Source organism: Anastrepha ludens, chromosome 2 (genome assembly GCF_028408465.1).
Source record: "Anastrepha ludens isolate Willacy chromosome 2, idAnaLude1.1, whole genome shotgun sequence".
NCBI lineage: Eukaryota > Metazoa > Arthropoda > Insecta > Diptera > Tephritidae > Anastrepha > Anastrepha ludens.
Window position 1 is genome coordinate 32,129,051 of NC_071498.1, and position 22,711 is coordinate 32,151,761.

At 34.3% G+C, this 22,711-nt stretch overlaps 1 protein-coding gene across 21 annotated transcripts in view; it reads right to left on the reverse strand.

Moving 5' to 3' along the window:
• LOC128867859 (glutamate-gated chloride channel) overlaps positions 1 to 22,711 on the reverse strand; it is a 155,040-nt gene that overhangs the window by 75,900 nt on the left and 56,429 nt on the right. For 15 of the 21 annotated variants that reach the window (XM_054109439.1, XM_054109531.1, XM_054109499.1 and 12 more), the window contains 2 exons: positions 6,038 to 6,217; positions 2,406 to 2,518 (listed from right to left, as the gene is read on the reverse strand). In XM_054109439.1, the coding sequence (XP_053965414.1) occupies positions 2,406 to 2,518; positions 6,038 to 6,099 (175 nt within the window). In that variant the 5' untranslated portion in view covers positions 6,100 to 6,217. Of the gene's footprint in view, positions 1 to 172; positions 241 to 2,405; positions 2,519 to 6,037; positions 6,218 to 22,711 lie in introns of all 21 variants that reach the window. The other 6 variants (XM_054109541.1, XM_054109507.1, XM_054109446.1 and 3 more) reach the window with 1 other exon arrangement.

A 22,711-nucleotide genomic window follows, 5' to 3' on the forward strand; every position in this document is an offset into this window, starting at 1 on the left:
TTTTTTTTTATTTAGTAGATGGTGATGGATATTTTTGGGATTTTTTTAGAATTAAAAAAAATTTATTTTTATTTTTTGTTTTTGATAACGAGTAATTGATGCAGTTTGAATTATGTGACAGCTATTTTTATATTTTATTTGTTTATTTATTTTTCCTTTTTACGCAACTTACCATTTTTATGTCACTAATCGTCATTATACTTCGTACGAAAAGATTGATTCTGACTATAGCGGGGCCATCTGTTTCGATACAGTAGGTACACAACATACATTTATATGTAGGTTTTGTTTATACGAGTATGTAAGAAATGTGTTTGTGTTTTCAATCATTTTAATAAAGTTAAATAATTTGTTTTGTATTCAATTGCAGGTAAATTTGTACAATTTAATGTGTGCGTGAAAAATACTTATGCTAATGGTATGCCGTTTATAATTTAAATACTCACAGATGTAGGAAACTCATATGAAGTAAATAATATTACACAAAAACTTTAAACTACACAAATACATATTAATAAAGAAAATACTAATAATTTTAAGTTATACAAATTAACACTCTGAGACATAAACTCCAATTAGATGTGAAAAAAATTAGAGCGAATTTTTCTAAATGTCCTTTAGCTAAGTGGCATGGTTAAGAATTAATTTTTTACACTCGAAAAAAATTTGATTTGCATTAAGTGAAAATTTTCCAATTTTGTTTATACTACCCAGCTAATGGATTATGAATAGCTTATCTTACAAAAAAAAAAAAAAAACAAAAAAAAAATAACAACAAATTATAATAAATAATTCAAATATAAAAATAACCGCAAATATTTTAAGTTAAAAAAAACAGTAGTTTTGAATTTCGAATAACTTAACATTATCAAATTTTACATTGGTAAATTCAATATGAAGATCTATATATCTTTTAATAATTTAGTATTAGCAATATACTTATTTTACTTTAATTTAGTTGTGTTTAAAAAAAATACTTAGCTTACTTTCGCATTTTCATATAATTTTTTACTTCATATTTTTGTTACAAATTTCATAAAAATATAATAAATGAAACATAAAAATATACATTTGCTGCTATCTTCATGGATTAAGTCGTTATTTGATATTTTTTCTAAAAGGAATTATCTTAAAAAAATATTATAAAAAAAAGTTTATTAAAAGTTCTAATTATTTGTGGCAATAAAAATACATTTGCCATCAATTTTAAGGATTGGCTCTTCTCTTAAATGGGTTTTCTAAAAAAGAAATTTATTCTTTGAAAAAAAAAAAATTTAAGAAATTGTTTCTTTGAAAAAAAAAAATTAAAAACGTTTAAATAAAAGTTAAAGCAATTTGTATTAAACTTTTAATCAATACGACATTTTCCGGTTGAAATTATATTATTTAGTTATACGTATTTTATAATTTTTTGCACTGAAACACAAATTATTTCAAATATTTTTATTAAATATTATTTTAAAATTCTTAAATTTTTTTTTAAATTAAAATAAAAAATGTGTTAATGGTATTTTTTAGTAAGATGTATTTCATAATTTTTTTTCCTTGAAACATAAATTATTTCAAATATTTTTAGCAAATATTATTTCAAAATTCTTAAAAAAAAATTTGTATTAAAATAAAAAATCTTTAAATCATAATTTATATTTAACCGTATTTTATAATTTTTTTCTTCTTTGAAACATTAACTATTTCAAAATTTTTAGCAAATATTATTTCAAAATTCTTAAAAAAAAATTTTTTAATTAAAATAAAAAATGTTTAAATAGCATTTTTTAGTTAGAAGCATTTCATTTTTTTTTCTTTGAAACATAAATTATTTCAAATATTTTCATTCACATTATTTCAAAATTCTTAAAAAAAATTTTCTAATTAAAATAGAAAATAATTTAACCATTTTTTAGTTAGACGTATTTCATAATTTTTTTTTCTTTGAAACATAAACTATTTCAAATATTTTTTTTTATATTATTTAAAAATTCCTAAACAAAAATTTTAATTAAAATAAAAAATAATTAAATCATAATTTTTAGTTAGCCGTATTTTATAATTTTTCCTTTGGAACATAAATTGTTTCAAATATTTTTTTTTAATATTATTTCAAAATTCTTAAGAAGCATTTTTTAATTAAAATAAAAAATCTTTAAATCGTAATTTTTAGTTAGCCGTATTTCATATTTTTTTCTTTGAAACATAAATTATTTCAAATATTTTTATTAAGCATTATTTCAAAATTCTTTTAATTTTTTAATTAAAAAAGATTTTTGTTTGTTTGTTTTTGCTTTTATCACAAATTTATTATTTGCATATAAAATGCATTTTGGTATTCGAATTTTTTTGTTGTTGTTGTTTTTTTTGGTATTAGAGTTTTGTGTGTATTTGTTTGTTGTTATTGTTTTTCTTACCCGTGCCGTTAATTCCGGATGGACGTATTCTGGCATCATATTTTCCTGCACCTAAAATTTGGTCTAAGACTTTTTTCTCCTTTTCTCGGAAATTTATTTTGGCATTATTAGCTCTGAAATTATGATATGTACGTACGTATAATTGTATTAATCGACAGCAAGTCATCAAAGAAATAATTATAATTTGCTTTTGTAAAATTTTTGTTGTTGTTTTTTTATGACGTTTACACAAAATATACCAATAATGTTTGAATAATTTACGAATTTGCATATAAATATTTGAAGAAGAAAAAAAAATGGTGGAGAATCAATAGTACAGTAGTGAGAAAAAATTTGAATTAAGTAATTAAAAAGTACAAATACATATACAAAATTTTGTAGTGAAGCGAAAAATTTTGATTTTTTTTTGTTTTTGTGTTTTGTTGTCTTTTTCACTCGGAACTCCGGTTAAACCGTTGTTCCGGGGTTCAACATTATACTGCCGCACTTATCATAGTATTTTGCGTCAGCCAGAGCATATCTGTTGGCATTTTGTGTTGTAGTTGCTTTTTGCTGTAGACTGACCCAGATATGCTTTGTCTAGCATTTGCAAATAATTCCAAAATTTATGCTCCGACAAAAATTAAAAAACATTGCATATATAACAGCGCTTCTAAGTATAATACATAGAGAATTAAGAGTTGGCGTGTGTGTGTGTGTGTAGTTTAGCGTGTATTAAGACAATTTTTATATATATTTTACATATGTGCAAAAAAGTGTGCAATGCGATGGAGATTAAAAAGCGCGAGAGAAACTTTTTGAACTTCGGATCATTTAACTTTCATTCAGCTGCTTGTGTTCCTAAAAATATGCTACAAGAGGTGAACAGGTGAAAGCTGACTGCCCCGAACTAAATTCATATGCACGTGAAACTATATATATTTACATTTTATATAGTAATACTGCATACCCAGCATTTAATTTTTTCACCAATTTCATTTTTTAAAGGACTTTGAAATTTCAAAGGTTAAAATTTCCCAAACTGTACCACTAGAGAAGCTTAAAACAGTCAATTGTGAGTGGTGCAAAACATTTTTTTGGCAGAAGTTTTCGGAGAGTCAAGAAAAATCACTTGCTGAAGATGAGTCATCCTTCACCAAGAAAATGCGAGCTCTTACGTATTGGCTCACAGGAGAGTTTTTTTGAAAGTTTTAAAAGATTGAATTAACGGGTCATAGGCCTTGTAGCCCCGATTTGGCACTTAATGATTTCTTTTTTTTTTTCGAGCAACCAAAATAAAACGCGAGGGGGACATTTTTAATGCCAAAAGAAGCTGTTAAAGGATTTTAACAGTTTGCTTTGGAGGTATCCACTTCTGAGGGCCAAAAGTGCTTTGAAAATTGGGGCAAGGGAATTCAAAAGTGTATTGACTTCTTAGCATATTATTTTGAAAAACAATAAAGTCATTTTCATTATTATTTTAATCTGTTTTCATTACTGGGTACAAAATATTAAGGGCGCAACTAAGTTCCCGCTGTTTGTCAATAGATGCCACCAGCAGTGTGTCGATTTTAACATAACCTAAACGTCATAAACCAAGCTTAGGTATATAGTAAACAAACTTCTTCGGCACATTAGTGAGTTTGTTCTGGTATCATATAGTTTTCGTTTTGTAAAAATTTCTGATTTTGTGCCAAATAATCGTCATTTGCGAAAGGTGTTGATTTTCCTATTTTATTCGAAAAAAACGAAAACAGAGGCTGAAGCGCATCGAGAGCTACAAAAACTTTTTGGAGATGCTGCTTTAGGGGAAACAACGTGCCGAAATTGGTTCCGTCGCTTCAAAGACGGTGATTTTAATGTTGACGACCGTCCGCGTGAAGGAAGGCCAAAAACCTTCGAAGACGCTGAATTGGAGGGATTGCTCACTGAGGATGCATGTCAATCGCAAGAAGAGCTTGCTTCAGTATTAGCAGTTACCCGCCAATTCATTTCTAAGCGATTGCATGCTTTGGGAATGATTCAGAAACAGGGGACTTGGGCTCCTTATGAGTTAAAACCAAGGGATGCTGAACGTCGCTTTTTTGGCCTGTGAACAACTGCTCCAGCGGCAAAAAAGGAAGGGCTTTCTTCATCGCATCATGACGGGTGATGGAAAATGGATTCATAACAGCAATCCAAAGAAAAGAAAGTCATGGGGACTACCCGGTCACGTTTCTACGTCGTCGCCTCGGCCGAATACTCACGCTGCCAAGGTTACGCTTGGTATTTGGTGGGACCAAGTTGGTGTTATTTATTATGAACTGTTAAAACCAAGTGAAACCATCAGTGGGGATTGCTATCGACTGATTCTACAGCATGACAACGCTCGGCCTCACGTTGCCAAACTCGTTAAAACTTACCTGGAAACACTGAAATGGGAAATCCTACCCCACCCGTCATATTCTCCAGATATTGCGCCGTCCGATTATCACCTGTTCCGATCGATGGCACATGGTCTAGCTGACCAGCAGTTCCATTCATATGAAGATATCAAAAAATGGCTTGATCCGTAGCCTCAAAAGATGAAAAGTTTTACCGCGACGGTGTACGAGATCTACCAGAGAGATGGGAAAAAGTCGTGGCCAGCGATGGGTTATGGTTATTCCCCACTATTTTCGCCTGAAAAGACCTCTATTGAAATTTTCTGTAAAATATTTTTTTGAAATATTTTAACCCTCCCTTTTCAGATTTTTTAAAATAAATGGGTGTTTGGCCGAGCTCCTTCTCCTATTTGTGGTGTGCGTCTTGATGTTGTTCCACAAATGGAGGGACCTACAGCTTTAAGCAAACTCCGAACGACAAATGGGTTTTCATGAGGAGTTTTGTCATGGCAGAAATACACTCGGAGGTTTGCCATTGCCTGCCGAGGGGCGACCGCTATTAGAAAAATGTTTTTCTTAATTTTTTTGTTTCACCGAGATTCGAACCGATGTTCTCTCTGTGAGTTCGGCCATTCGGCTTCGGCGGCCGCGGACCCTTACCGGATAGAAATATTGGGTTAAAATATTCCACAAAAATATGCGCCACAAATTTTATTACAGACGCTTAAACACAACATTAACGGTAAATCTAGTTTTAAATGCGTTTTTCCAATTAATTTAGATCAACGACAATGACTCGTCCTCTTCATAACTCCTTTACAGCATTGTTGTCTGTTTTTTAACGCACACTGTAAGCAATAAACTGGGCAACTCAATTGGAATGAAAAATTTGAATACCATTTTTTCCTTAAACTAATAATCCCATTGCACTGCAACACTTTCCGGCTTTATTTGCTATTGAACTGGCAACTGTCGGATGTATAAATTAGACAATTCAATAACATAATTGCATACTGGCACAAGTGTGAGCATGTGGTTGTATGCAAATACATGTGTATGTGTGTGTAGATGTGTGCAAAAATACGTGAGAAAAAGCTTTTAATACAATATTTTTTTTTAATTGGGCTCAAAGGCCAGGTCAAAAATAATGACCATCCGATGAGTTATAATTTTTATAGATATTTACAACTACATACTAAGTACTTATACGTATATGTGTGTGTGATTTACATTTACGCGTGTATAGCTTCATAAATGTGTACTCATGTGAATTTCGGCAAAAGTACTTACAGTGATGCGCTACATAAACTGGCAAAGTAGAATATCACCCAAAAGTAATGACCGGTGCCCATGATTTGAACGATCTGGCGATTATTGTTTCTGTGTGCGTGTGGATGTTTGTAGATGCGTAGACGTGGTTTTCTCTCCTTTTTTATCAGCTAATGGGGGCGTTCTTTATGAGTTCCGTGGCTGAAAGTAGAGAGGAATATATTGGTGATGTGAAATATTTTGGTATTACAACTTTTGACCGATTTTACAAATTTTTTCTTAAAATGTTCGTAAATTATTTTGGAAAACATTTTGAGTAGGGATATTTTTATGAAAAATTCAGAAAAACTTAAAAAATATAAATTTCTATGTATTCAAATTCGATTTGGCATTTTTTTATCGTAGATCTAATCAACGGTAATACATCCCGGCAAGTCCGTAAATTTCCAACCTCCTTAAGCGGTGAAATCATCCCCTAACTATCGAAACACTTAAAACCTAATGCTGAAAACAGTGACCTACGTACGCAGTCCCTTACCACAGTCCCTAACGAGCACAAAACTGAGCAGAACTCATCCCGTAGAGAACAACTGCGTTCTTTTATGCTGAAAACAGTGAACACCGCATGGAATCCCTTACCGCAGTCCCTTACCGTGTACAAAAACTCACCCCCGAGAACAACTGCGTTCTTTTAATTATTTACATATTTACACAATACATCGGTTTGTGTGTGTATGTGTTTGGTTGTATCTACACAATGTTGCCATTGATATTTTTGCTTACACACTTTTTCACACATCCGCGTTATCAGTTACAATTTTCCATTGTTTAATAAACCAAAGCCAAAAACCAACAAATGCAAATAGTTCATTTATCTATATTTAACATTATTCAACTGTGTTTTTAAGTTATTTTAATAAAAATTATAATTTTTCTAAGTTTATTTTGTAAATGATTTCGAAATGTACTGCTTGGCAATAGTGTGTGGTGAGAGAGCAATCAGCTGACAGGGTTCTACGGAAATTTTCAAAAATCGTGAAATAATATAAGGTGGGCCATTAAAATTTGCTTTTTGAATCGGCTATAAAAAAAACTAATTAATATTTTTTCAAACTTTTTTTTTATTTTGAAGATTGAACATTGTTATTTATGATATCGGAATTCAAAAACGGTAGCCAAAAGTTCGAGTGTAACTTGGGCAGTGTGACAAGTTGCACCGTCCTGTTGAAACCAAATATCGTCCATGTCATCCTCTTCAATTTTTGGAAACAAAAACTCGTTGAGCATGTCACGGTAACGCTCGCCATTTACTGTAACCGCGGCTCCTCGCTCATTTTCGGAAAAAAATGGCCCGATGGTGCCGCCAGACCAAAAAAAAAAAAAGAAGAAGGGAATAGGTTTTCAATATTTTCCAATTTTGTTCAAGTGTATAGCGTCCCATTTCGTAAATGTCAAATCTTTAAGCAAATTATGAACACATTTGACATGTCATTTGTGTTACCATTCTCAAAAAAATAGGTGGTTCAAGAAGCAAAAGCTATATGGCCCACCCTGTATGATACTACGATACCGAAGAAAGGAATTTTTCATTTACATGGGGTTCTCATTAGTTTGATCGTAACAGCTGACAGGGGAGTGCGTTTACCCCCGCTAGGGGTCGATTTTGGACTGCGTTTTTATTCCGTTAAATTCTTGACTATACTTGTGATTTAGCTTTCATGAATAACGAAAGTGAACGTCAGCTGGCGCACCCGCGGAGGGTGTGATAGAGGGAGGGTACAAAACGTGTCGAAAAAAAATTTCTACAAACTCATTTAATACCGGCTGAAATTTTTTTTGTGTATTGTTGACATTTAGTAGAATAAAAAAAAAATAGTCAGCTGCGCCGTATAGGGAGGAAAATACGTCAGCTTAGCAGGCGAACTTGTAAAATAAATTAAAAAGTAAAATTACTTTATGCCGATTGACATTTTTTTACATAATTTTGGACACATATGACGGTCTTTCTACCGCTATAAACGCAGCTGACTATCATTATTATATTTTCATATGGGTCTTCAGTATTAAATGAGTTGTTACAAATTTTTTTTTTTTACACGTTTCGCAGCATCCCACGCACGCACCCACCGCTACTGGACCAGCTGACGGCCATCCATTGGATAGTGTCTGCCTTCAGTAATAAAATTAGTCGGCATGAAATGATGAGGTCAAAATGACCCCTGGCTCCCGGACTATAATTGTTTTCAAAGACAAACCTAAATTATTCACAGGAAAAATTTCAAAAAATTGATGTAATGTTTTGGAGCTTCTGATTCCGAATTCTTTATTTGTCCTTAAACAAAATGTGTCAAAATATTCCCACTGTGTGGCGTCTTGAAAATTAAACGATAACAAATAAATTTTCTTTTCTTTTCATGAAACGGCGGCCACCGTAGCCGAATGGGTTATGCGTGACTACTATTCAAGGTCAGCTAATATCTGTTTATCTTTTTGCTCTGATCTGGGCACCTCTTTAGGGTGAAGAGCTGAGCTGTATATGACACGTTTTGCCAAAGTGGAGTTATATTTTGCCACCTCGTTCATGTGTGAAGCATTTACTTAATTTTTTTAATTTCGTGAACACCAAATTGACAGTTTTTTAGAATTTCTGGCAATCCACAATAGCACTATGCCGCCACTCGTGAGTGGTTTAATATGAAGAGCATAAAATTTTGTTGAATATATGGGTTTTATGGTTATGAGATATACATCCATACATAGCGGACGCGCACATATTGTATATTTGTACAATGTGTTATGCATTCATATTTCATTTAGTTAAGGTCGGAAATTGCCAACAAATTAGCATGAGAAACCAGAGTGACCACCACCGTTTGCAATGAATGGCCAAAAGAGGTGAAGGCCATTTACAGTTCATAAATTAGTATGTGCATGTGTGCGTTTGAATATTTTTTCGGGCGGAAGCTTTTATGCAATCGAAAATTTGCAAAACAAATCACTACATACACACATACCATTGTATCTGGACAAGGTCTGGCAAGCGAATTTTTGACAATAAATCACAAATTTAGTGACAAAAAGCAATTCAGTTTTGCAAGAGAAGTTTAAGGGGGTAGTATGGTATTTTTTTTTTTTTTCATTTTTTTTTTTTTGTTTTTTAAATTATTCTATAACATCTTAAGATTATTGTGTGAAAGTTTGAAGTGCATTAGAGTAAAATTGACAAAGACACAAAGGATTAAGTATCTACCTCTCCAACCGGATTTCACGCTGCCGAAAATCTTTAAACGCGTTTTTCTCACACTTGCCTTTTTTACGGTCGGTGTCCACTGTAGATTCATATCTACTGCACCGATTCTTTTCAAATTTGGTTTTTTTGTTTCTTTACTTTATTCACGAGGTAATGACGTCGAGTTTTTTTTTTTTAAATTTTGTCATATTTTAAAACAACAAAGTTTTCAAGTTTTTTTTATGAAAAATCGGTGTTTTGACTTCAAGGCGCTTTAAAAAATTTAAAAAAAAGAAAAAAAAAAAATTCGACGTCGTTACCTGCGAAACTTTATTAGCTGATGAAATCAATTTGGTTTTTTGATTTTAGTTGATCCAGTAATGAGTTCTGAGGGACACCGCAATAAAACTTTTTTATGAGACGTCCGCGAAGATTCGCTGCCACCAACTCATTTCTTCATAAAAATCAATGAAAATTTCACACAATATTCTTTAAATATGACTTTATAATGAAGTAATTTTAAAATTTTGAATAAATCAACTGTGTCGACAAAAAAAATTTCGAAAAATATGCTTGTTTTACACCGAATTAACCATACTACCCCATTAACATAAAGTGCGAACAACAGGTTTTGATAGCCAAAAAAAAAAAGAAAAAAGATAACTTAGCAATCAGTGCTTCTCAATCAGACGGATAAGTGTAAAGCCGACAAGGTCATATTTCATTTTATTTAAGTCCATGATTTCAGGAACCTTACAGACAAGGCACATAAAAAAATAAAAAATTCTCACGTCCACTTATATTAGGCCAATGGGCAAAAGTAAGATGAGCAAGAGATCTTTTTAATATATAATATATATTTTTTTTATTAAGAAAAAAAGTTATTAAAAAAAAATGGATGATTAATTTTGCGCCACCTTTAGACCCATTTACTAATTTCACTCTTGTCAATGGTCAAAAATAAGATTTCTTGCTCTCACAATATTTTTTTTTTGTTTAGAAAAAAAGTTATTAAAAACAAAAAAAAATTGGATGATTAATTTTGCGCCACCTATTGACCTATCCACTAATTTCACTCTTGCCAATGGTCAAAAATAAGATTTCTTGCTCTCAGAATATTTTTTTTTTGTTTGGAAAAAAGGTTATTAAAAACAAAATAAATGGATGATTAATTTTGCGCCGCCTATAGACCTATTCACTAATTTCACTCTTGTCAATGATCAAAAATACGATTTCTTGCTCCCAAAGTATTTTTTTTATTTAGAAAAAAAGTTATTGTAAAAAAATGATGATTAATTTTGCGCCACCTATTGACCTATTCACTAATTCCACTTCTTGACTTTTTCGCACATACTACATTTTAATTAGTGCTTACAATCTTATCTTATTTTATCTTAAACGCATACATGATTTTTTAAATTTCACCTTCGCTCCAACAACTTAATGTTATGAAAAATTTGTTTTTGTGTGAAATGTAGCCTGTTTTTATCTCTCTATCAAAACAAAACAAAAAAATCGAATATTGATCGAAATTTAATATCTAAACGTGTAAACAAATCACTCTTTCTACTCTCAAATCCTTGTCAAATACACAAAATGTTCCCATCTGCTTTTACGCTGTTGCATGAAATTTCCCATGGTTGATAATTTTTCCATTCCCATGCATTTGCAAATTCACTAAAATCTATGTAATGTCACACGCTTTCGCAATAAATGAGTATTTCCTAATTACATTTGGCCGCTTAACGATTAATTAAAATCATGAACATTGGCTGCCCCTTGGCATTTCAATTATTCATGCAACATACATACATATGCACATACATACACACCAGTAGGGAAATGCAATAGTTCGGTGGCTATTCTTTAGTTACTGCTTTATAGGAAATTACTAGCTTTAAGTGCGAAAAGTTTTCAAAAATTGTGTTTGGGTTATTGGCAACGACCTTTTCTTTTAACACTTTCTCTACGACATTTATTTATGTTCCAAGAGAGCTTAAAGTGCCAATAAGTTGTATGAAAACTCCTTGATTTAAAACATTAACTTAACCGTATCAACTCCCAGCTGAGAATTTTAGTATTTTTGGTAAAATTCGGCTTTTTCTTAATTCTCTAATATACAATAATTCTCTCTAATACAACAGAAATAAATGCATCCCTTTTAAGGTATTTTACCGACCTTCACCTTCGATTTGTGGCGTGTGTATGGTTATTGCCATCCTTTACATTGTCCCTTGAAAATATCACTTTGCGGAAAAAAATTTCTGAATAGAATGTTCCAGTCCTACAGGGAATATTTGCTTTAGAGCAGCATACATACATATATATGTAAATTCAGCATTTATGTATTTATTATTGGCAATCATGGATATTAAATTGGCGCACTGGCCAAGACTGTCATTAACATTTTTTTATGTTAGTTTTCATCTACACGCCTTACTTCGACTTTAACTGCATAATTATTTATTTAAATGTACTTACATACATACACTTGTGCTCACATAAATAGTTTTACATTATTGGCAATATTTTTCATGGTAATTTTATTTTCATTAATTTCAAAAAAGGGTAACTTTTTATTCAGAGTCATTAGAAAACTTCTGTGTATGTTGGTTTAGAGCGCATTAAATTTCAATAAAATAAAGTTAAACTTTTAAGTCGCTCAAAAAATGCGTTATTTTTCGAGATTTTTTTTTTTTGCCTACGTTTTTGCGACCAACTCCAAGGTTAACTTTTACATAGATAGTCAGGCAACCATTAACGTAATTTAGTCAGCATCGTTTAGTATGACGTCCAAGATAATTGTTCAGAGCAATAAAAAGGTTGTTAGCGAATTGTACGCTACATTTCTATTGGGTCCCAGGCCATAAGCGCATTAAAGGGAACGAGATAGTAGACGATAAGCGAAAAACGGGGTCTTTCTATCCTCAGCCATTGCCAACAAATTACCAAAGTCAATACGAATCTTATACAACGAACTAGACGAAAACATGATCAGAAAATTTAGGAAAAAGCGTGCTGACGGGACATAGCCTAGTAGCGGTGTATGCTTCTAAGATAGGATTCTCGGACAGCGAGGAATGCAGGAAATGTAGGAAGTAGGCCTGGACGCGTTATTCAAACCACTGCGGAGAATATTGGCAGCGTATTAAACTGTCGGATAGTCATGAGCGAATGGGTGTCCAGTATAATCTGGAAACAGAGGAAGTCCACATGGAAGAGGGGAGGAGGGGAGAGCCTTCTCCTATGGAACCTAGTGATAAATCAGATTCTAATCAAACTTGGGAATAGCGGACCGAAACTGACGACACGTGGTGACGATTATGTGGTTATCCTCTCAGGTAGTTGCCTACAAACGATGAGTGAAATACTCACAGGGACGTTTAAAGAGATCTATAAGTGGACGAAAATACAAGTTTCCAAACTGGTCACACAGGTCAAGTTGACACCAAAAACATCCACTAAATACCTAGGCATTGTTGGGGATAGCAAACTGCCATGGATATTAAATGTGGAGGAAAGAGCAAAGAAAGCTCCTAATACCTTATACGCATGCAGAAGAATGGAGCTTATCTCCTCGACTCTCACATTAGATATACAATGCTCTGTGAACGGTGTGCGATTAAGTGACATACGTTAAAAGATTGGAAAGCGTGCAAAGGATTGCAGCAATACATGTAACCGGCGCTATAAGCACAACACCACTAAAAAGAATTCTTAACTAGCATCCAATCAAACTAGTCGTAGGAAATTCAGCCAAAATATCTGCTCTAAGACTGAAGATGTCAGTTAAATGTGGCAAAAAGTTTAGCGTCATTTCAAAGCAAAATAGATGGTAGAAAGATCATACCATACATGCAATTCCCTTACAGAGGGATGCAGAATAGCGGAAGGAGTAAGAGCGGCTGTCTTTTGTCCGCAATTTGATCCCCAAAATTCTTTCAGACTTCCTAATTACTGTAATATATTTCAAGCTGAAATCTATGCTGCTGCAAAAGCAACTGAATTAGCTCTGGAATTAACTCGTCTTAATACTCGGACAAACATTTTCATTGATATGCAGGCCCGTCGAGGGGGGGGGGATCGGGTATTTTTTCCCCGGGCCCGGAGTTCTCAGAGGGGCCCGGACTCGAGATTATACGTATTTATATGAATTAGACATTATTGGAAAGGGCCCGCATTTGCAATTTTCCCCCGGGGCCCGGATATGCTCTCTACGGCCCTGTTGATAGGTAAGCGGCTGTTAAAGCAATTATGGCTCGGAATGTATTCAGCAATGCATATCCAAAATTGATGAACTTTGCTGAAAAGGGGCAGGTCACTATTTACTAGGAATAGAAGATACGAAAACTACAAACTTTATTTTATCACTCTCAAGAAAAGACCGTAAAATAATGGTTGGAGTACCGGCGGGACACTCTCTTACCCACTTCACGCAACGAAAACAGGATTAGCCAAAAAGCGATGCACGTAATACATCCAACGAAGCGAATGCTTGAGGAACTTTGGAACACCTGCTTTGGCCTGCTCTGCTCTTTGTAGGACTCGACAAATGTGCCTAGGATCAACATATTTTTCATCCTTGAAGGTTATTGCTGACAAAACGCTGAATGGCTTATTAAAACTCGTGAAGACGTGCATTAAGAATTACTCAAAACAATATCTTCGATTCCAAATACATACCACTGGTAACACAATGGACCCTAGAGGTCTAAGCGAAATCTTTTTACAGCTCAACCAGCCTTACATAATCTAAGTTGGAAGTGTATGATATTTTTAAAGTAACAATAGAAACAGGCACCATGCGGATGGACTACGTAAAACACATAACTAATGAAGTCCATCCGGTATCGCTATAACTGATGTGACGACTGCAGGACAACCCGATCTAACCTAACTAATTGAAATTAAATACTTTACCAAGCATTTCGTCCTCCAATTGATATAAGGAAGTAATTGTCCAACCCCTTCAACTTCGTCATAACGAGATTTTACTGTATTTTCCTAATAAGCGAATGGCGGAAGCTGGTTGAAGCCGTAGAGGAAGGAAAGTAGGAACTTTGTTACAGGAGTAGTGCGCCAGGGAAAATGGATGAAAAGTGTCATTAGTACATATGCACCTACATGCATATATAAGTACATTTCATGCGTGTGGGTGAGGACCTTCCACAATCCAATACCAAGCCGTATCTGCCCAGCAATGATGTCTATAAAGACAACAAAGCAAATAATCAATTTGCAACACTCGAGGCACGCACGAACACTACCTTTGTCAACAATGATACGTGGTTGTAGCAACAACAACAACAGCATCGGGCTTTAGCTATACCATACACTTACAGGCCGCATTGGCCGAGAGTGCGTTCGAATCATTGGTTTCATTTTCTGTGCCCATTTATTGCCAATTCACGAATTTTCATGCATTTTCTTCTTCACAATGGTTAGTTGCAAGAATCATCGAAGCATAGGAGGCAAATGCGCAACACTACAATGAAACCAGCAACATAGTCGGAAACTGGGACAATAGCAAACCAATGAAGCTACAAGCAGCAGAAGCAACGCTTTACGCCGCTTTGAGCTCAAATAGGGTAGCGCCATTGCCAAGCTACGAAGCCAGTGCCTGGTAGGGCAACGATAAACGACTTAGCTGGAACGGAGTGAGGGAACAGAAGCAAGACAACATAGCAACTGTTTACAAAGGAGCATCAGCATAGCCTGAATTTGTACGAATATATCTGAGTTGCATCAGCAAAAGGCCGTGAAAGGCTAAAATGTAGCAACAAATTATTGGTTTAAAAAGAAGAAAGTGCAACAACATATAAAGAATTTTTTAAAGGAAGAACAAAGAATTTTGCAATATTTGTAATTAATTTATGCGCTGTTGGTGTACATATTTTTTCTCATATTTGTTTTGGTCTACGTACAGTTGGTGGCAAATAGGTTGCTCGAATTGTTGGCAATACACAGTGAACATTTTTGAGTTTTTTCTTTAGGGAAATGCAAACTAAATTTTTTTTAGAGTTATTTCTTTTCACGCAGAATTCTAAAATATGTGTAGAAATGATTTCGTGCGAAACCCATATTTTACGCGGGCCAGACAGAGCCCAAAATAAAAGAATTAAGCGGGAATTTCTAATCGACTTCCTACGTATAAAGTGGCACAGAGTTGATCATCCGTTTTTGATTTTGAATAACTTTTTTATTGAAAAAAAACAAAATGATTTTGAGTGATGGAAATCTTTATTTTGACCTTTACACGCTCCATGGCTTGTTTGTTTATATACTGCAGCTGTTTATTTCACAAGTGCCAAATACGATTGACGTACGACACCATTTTTAAAAATTATAAAACTTCCTATAGGGTGATTAATATTGTGCCAGGGCGTTTTAAGTACTAGATATACAAAATACCAGCGCACGTTTGTCTCGGCTCACAGTGCTCCGAATGTGGACAAAAGTGTAAAAGTCGAAAGTCTTGGAACTGGGGCTTTTTGATATCATTTGAAAGCTAAAACTCCAACTAAGACAATTTTTCAACCTATTTTGTGATAAAATAGACCTTAAGCCTTATAAATCCCCTCAAACCACAAGTAATTTGTACACACCATTTCCCTTCCACTCGTGGCATATAAAAGCAGTTGTGATAAAAAAAAGAATGGTTAAAAATATATTTTCATCCTTAACAAAAAAGCATCTTAAAGTATAAACAGAATAACGTTTAGAAATTACAACTAGTACAACTAAATAAAGATACCAACGAGCAATTATATATTAAAAAAGGAAAAACTAAGATGCCTCAATATTCATAAATTCAGTATGAATGTATAAATATATAAGGTATAGCTGCTCCTGGGTGCCCATCTAGTCAAAAACTGTTTTATGCTTGAGTCGCCGACGATGAATATTTGGCTGAAGCAAAGCCAATGCTTCAGCGTTGACATGTGTTCTTAAACGTTGTCTGTGAGCCATGGCATACTTTTTCGCCACGTTTGTGACGAGTAGCATACCAAGATCACGATGGAGGTCGAGATTTCTCACATAGTACAGAACATTAACGATGCTGCGCAATACTTTATTTTGGAATCGTTAGATAATAGTCATGCAAGATTCGCCTTAGCATCCCCATAGCTGAATGCCATACGTCCAGACCGGTTTAAGAATTTGATTATATAGCAGTAGTTTGTTGTTCGTTGACAGAATAGAGTGTCTACCAATAAATAAGGAAGGTTTTTTGTTTTTAATTCCAGCTCTTCACGCTTTTTCTTGACACGCGCCTTCCCACGCAGTTTAGCATCAAGGATTATTCCAAGATATTTTACCTCGTTGACGTACGGTATATTTATGCTGTTTATGTAGACTGGCTTGTAAATTGTGTTTTTTCAGGTCGAGTACAATGTGCACTGATTTTGAATTATTTAATTTGATACGCCATTTTTTTGTCCATGTTGCAATAGAACTCACCGCTGATTGCAATTTCGACGTTGTAGTCTCGATTACTTCTTCAACTGCTAGGATAGCCCTGTCATGTCTGCAAAGGTTGCGGTAACGTGTTGCTCGTGAACCGGTAAGTCATACGTATACAAGAGGTACAGGAGAAGGTCTAGGATGCTTCCTTGAGGTACCCCGCGCTTGCTTTTTGCAATGAAGAATAGGCGTTGTCAAGTCTGACACGAAAGTATCTATCATCAAGGTAAGGAGAAAAAATTTCGCAATAATTCCTGAGCAAAATCAATTTTAGTTCGCGGAGTAAGCCCGCATGCCAAACTTTGTCAAACGCCTGCGAGATGTCAAGGAACCCCTCTGCGCAAACTTTATTTTCCTCTATCGCACACTCTATGGTTCTAACAACTCTGTGAACTTGGTCTATTGTGGAGTGATTTTTTCGAAAGCCAAATTGGTGCGTTGGAATAACTCTCTTGTTTTCTATAATCGGCAACATTCGAGTCAGTAACAGTCATTCAAAAAGTTTGGACAGCATTGGTAGCAGAGAAATAGGTCGGTATGAAGACACATTATTTGGCGATATTCCGACTTTCAGAATCATAATTACTGTACTTTGATAAATGTAATGAACCGAAAAATATATGTTTCATGAAAAAAATAAAAACTAATATTTTTTTTTTTAATATTAAGTAAATGTATGCTAAAACCCCGAAATTGTTAACATTTATAGAAAACAAATATTCTAAAAGTCCCTAAATTTGCTTATGATTAATGGCAAATTGAACTCTCTATTACAAGGGGAAAGTAACATTTAGCAAAAATATTATATTTCATTTTGAAAAATTGCCTATATGCCTATGTTTTCATATTTGTTTTAGCTCAGCTATATTTAATATACGCGAAAGCATTTTTTGTGAATGTTATTAGAGCAGACTTTCTGAAATGAGGTGTCGAATTAAAAAGTATGACCAGAGGTGTGAAATAAAGTTTTATTTTTGGAAGCTAGAACTCGTCGGTTTAGTGGTGATGTGATTCATTTTTACGAAAGAGGGAAATAATATCATTTTGGCGGAGTATAAGAAACCCATTCAACAAATTAATTATTTGGAATGTGATATTTTCACAAATAAAAACGAGATTGCGGAAATTTCATATGTCATGCATTGCACCAATATCGGCGGTCCAGTAGCTAATATTTTAACCGACACCAGTTCTTCCAGCAGGTGTTTCATATGCCATGCAAGTCCTACAGAAATGAACGTTATTGAACAAAATAGAATACCAAAGCCAGACCATTATTAGTTTAGGTTATCAACCCTCCATTGCTCTATTTGATTTCTCGAATCTTTACTATACATAGCCTACCGCCTGCCCTTTAAGACATGGCAAGTACGAAATGAAAAGAAGGATATTTTTATTGAAAATAAAACGCTTCTCAATCAAAACTCATCTGCTGTTGACATCGTCCGCGCTTCCAGCCATATAGCATTATGGGTATGATGAGCGTTTTGTAGAGTGTGAATTTGGTTCTTAGAGAGAGTGCTCTGCTTAACTCAATTGCCTACTGTGCCCAAAGTAACATCCATAGCAAGAGCACGAGCATCCATAGGCAAGGGTTATTCGACGCTTCATCTGCAGGCTGACGTCGTTTTTGTAGTTTATGCTGATCCCAAGGTAGCCAAAGCTCTTTACAACTTCAAATTTCTGGTTTTCAACACTGACATATTGTCCAAGTCGCGAAGTCTCCTTGTAAGTTGACAGCAAATACTTTGTTTTGCCCTCATTCACCGCAAGACCCAAATTGCTCGCTTCTCTCTTTAAGTTGGCGTATGCCGAGCATACAGCGCTCCCAAGATATACGCTAATAAATAAGTTTAGTGTGTTCCAGAAAGAGTTAGTTTCACAAATTACGGTACAGAAGAACTAAGGCCTCACTTCTTTACTTGAGATCAAAGAAAATAATAATTCAGTATTCCTGGCCACAATTGAAAAATCAAATAAACAAATACCATTGTTTTTTTAAGTTTTCTTCTATTCTTCCATTTTCCTCTATACTCGTATTATGCTTTTATTGCAGAGTAGATTCCTCTGTTTGTGGGTGTGCCAAATAATGTTTACTGTTGTGTAGCCAAAATGCAGAAAATGAAAGGCGAAAGGCAATATGTGGTTTTTCATTGCGTCCAAGTTGCCTTTGCCCTGACTGCAGGCATGAGTACACACAACTACATATACAGAAGTACAGAATTACGGCCGTATGCAAATTTACGTATGCGTATGTGTGAATGAGTGCACCTCTGAACTCTGCGGCAAATTCACTGGTGCTGAACTGGTTCGTTTCTAGTGAATTTTGAACCATAACTGGCTAGCGATCTTTTTTTATTATTGTGCGGTTTGCTTCCCCGATTCGCTTCAAATTTCGCCACAGCGTTAAGGAAGTATTATGCTTTAGAAAAATGTAAAAAACAAAAAAAATTTATTTTTTTTTAATTTAAGTTTCTCCAGTCACAATTTTCCCTTGTTAGACTCTTTCGGTCACAGTTCCACATCTCCGTAAGCTTTGCTCTGATTTGCTTCAAATCTCAACACAAAGTTAAGGAAGTACGTAGAATTAAAAGGTGGCGCAAAGTTAATCATTCTATTTTGTTTTTGTATGAATTTTACCAAATAAGAACAGAAATTATTTCGACTGATGGAAATCTTTATTTTGAACGGTGACTGGTTTTTATGAGGAGGTTTTTCGTGGCGGAAATACACTCTTGGTTTGCCATTGCCTGCCGAGGGGTGACCGAGGGGTGACTTTTTCCATCATTTTGGTGTTTCATGCACGGAGACTCGAATCTACGCACTTCTAAATAGTAGTCACGCACCAACCCATACTGAGCAGAGCGAAATATAGAATGGTTGCGATTTTATTTAAGCATCGAAGTGGTCGATATGCCTTTTACTCGTAGGACTTGATGGCATTTTTTTTTTAATCTGCCTATAGGGGGATTAATTTTGCGCCACCTTGTACTCTAAATCATTAGACACTTATAGCTTGTTCAAATTTAGCGAAATTGTGCTCGACATTTTTTCCCTAGTTCAAGTTTTCCCTACAGAGAAGCTACTTCGACACAATTTCGACACAGTCGGCTTTGCAGTTTGGCACTCGACGGCAGTGCGTTGCCAGCTGTGTGGGTGGTAGCTTTCTACAAAAAATTCATACATACAGCATTGAGACTGGTGTTAACGAAGTCGCTGCTGCGGTGGACTGAAAGGCACACTAACACATGCAAAGTGTGTAAAAATGCAGGCCATACGTTTATGTGCGCCTTGTGGTAGACTTCACGTTAGAGAGGAGACACTACAAGCTGAGTAGTACATAGTTGTTGCTGTGCTCTGTTGCCGAGTTTTTATGCTGATTGGATTTTTGCCTTATTTTCTAAAGGCGTCCGCTTAGCATAGCTTTCGCCAAGCGCCTTGCTGAGGCTGTAAGTGCAAAAATATGTACTTTTGCAGAAAATGCTTTACATACACGCGCAACTAGGAGCACTTGTATATACAGATGTATGTATGCATGTATGTATATCGGTGTGAGCAGTTGTTTGGTAAGCTCTGGTGGAAGTGCGTTACCACAGTGAGAGCTACAACAGTCACTTTCGCCGTTTTTGTGCGTATTTGTGTGTGTGTGTGTGTGTTTGTGTGTGTTTGTGTGTGTATGTGCTATGGGCGAGGCAGACGAAATAAAGTCAAGTGTTATGTGTGCCACAAAACTGATTTCTCTGGTTGCTTTTGTCAGTAAATGTAAGTAAGTGGGTCTCAAATGTGTTGTGTGTCATGTTTCCATGTTGCTTCGAAAAGCCATTTTGTATACAGAAAACGGCAGTAATTAAAGCACGATTTTCAAGTAGATACCGGGGTCTGGTTAGTTAGTGACTGAATAAGAGCTTTATGGAATTTCTGGATAGATGCATCGCATGTAAGCAGAAAAGTGAATAGGCAGAATTTTTTTCTCTTTGGTGACGGAAGGTCGTGCTTTGAAAGTCGATTTTCTGTATTAATTAATCAATTGGTCAGCATTATTATTTGCTTGAAATGTAACTTCGCATAAGATCTTACAAAATTGTGATTAAAGTGTAGCTACTTGTAAATACGCGCTTCAAATGGCGTGAATGTATCCTTTTCTATGTACAAGAAATAATTAATGAACCACCTCTCAGAGTGAAGTGCTCGCATAACCTGATGGCGTGCCGGGATCACATGACTCGAAGAAAGTTTCACTTGAAAGATTTGGAAAATAAATAAGTTTGATGCATATTTTTTATATATGTTTTTCCTTTTTTAATTTTTAGTATTTATAAGTAAATACTCCCTTTTTTTTTAATTAAAAAATGTTTTTCTTAATGATATATTTCATTATAATTGAATATACATAAATTACATTACCTATATTTATCTATGAGTTCTACTTTTACTTCTCAAAGATATCCTGGAAGATAGCCTAACAATAACAAAAAAATTCTTTCAATCCATCAATGTTAATTTTTTGATATTAGGCCAGAAATATAAACACCAACCCTCGTATTTCACAGTAACCATAAAAGCTTTATGAATGACATATTTTTTATCGCATTTCAATTTATTTACCTTACCTTACCTTACCTAACCTACCAAAATGGTAACAGCAGTAAAGCAGCTGGTTTGACCTTTTTCTTTATTTGACTTTTTTCTCTATTATATGACTTCTCTAAGTCGCAAAAATGTGTTTAACTTTGATTTCATTTTTGTCTAGAGGATTCAAGCAACAACAAAATATCTACTATTTTTGTTATTGCGCTCCTGCTGCTTCTCATTAATGTGCCTTGCCTTCAGTAATGTTCTGCCTATTTTTAGGTTTTTATTTCAGAAATTTGCTTAGAAAGAAACTTATATGACTTTTGATGAACCGCTTTTCTTTTCATTTTATGATATCTGAAATTCATTTGAAAGAGCGGTCAGTATTAATAGTATTTTCAAAGGGTTACCACATGATAACAAAAAAAAAAAAATTTAGTAAGGGAGAATGGGGAGTTGTGAGACGGGTTTTGTTTTTGGACCCGTATTACTCAAAATCTTAATATTCTGCATATGTCAACGATGGAATCTTTAGTCAATGAATACTGGAAGCTATTGGTATGGCCTATTTAACAAAACTACAATTTTCCTTAAAATTAAAATTGTATATAATAATATAAAATATAATACCAAATACAAAAATGTGGGGAGTTGTGAGACACCATGGTTTAAATCAATAAAAATTACTTATTTTAGTTGTTAGTTCTTTATTAAGATGAAAAATGATTTATCTAATATATATCGTATGCCCGACCAACAGATCGTATTGCCTTTTTCTCAACCAAAATTTCCTTGATTGCAACCAATAATATATTTGCATCGATCGTTGTTTTACTTGACTCACTCACATACCTATGACGCAGCATGATAAATGAGAAATCTACGAAAAAGCGGAAAAACAATAAAAACTCAAATTTAACTAAAACTTTCATGATATATATACAAACAATGCATGAATATTGCGAGGTACTTATGAAAGATGCGTTAAAACGTCGAAAAAAACGGTGTCTCACAACTCCCCACTTTTGTTGTCTTACAACTCCCCAAATCGTTTTTTTTTTATAAATGGCTGCGTAGTCATAAACACATCGAACGTTCATGCCCAAGTGAATGTGTAAATTCAAAGCTAATAGGACAATTATTAATTTGTATATATTAACATTTGCAATTTGCTTCAACAACTGATCGAATGTATCGCAAAACAAATGATGAAAAAAACTTAACGAGAAATTCCAAAACACAGTAACTGGAGAGACGCGTCGAATGCGTGTAAATATGACCAATACTAGCTGAAAAGTGAGATCGCATCGAGAACACTTGTTGACACTTAAAATCGAATATAACCAAATGAATAATGCGAAAGGTAACAATGTCTCACAACTCCCTGTGTCTCACAACTCCCCATTTTCCCCTACAAATTTAATTTAAAT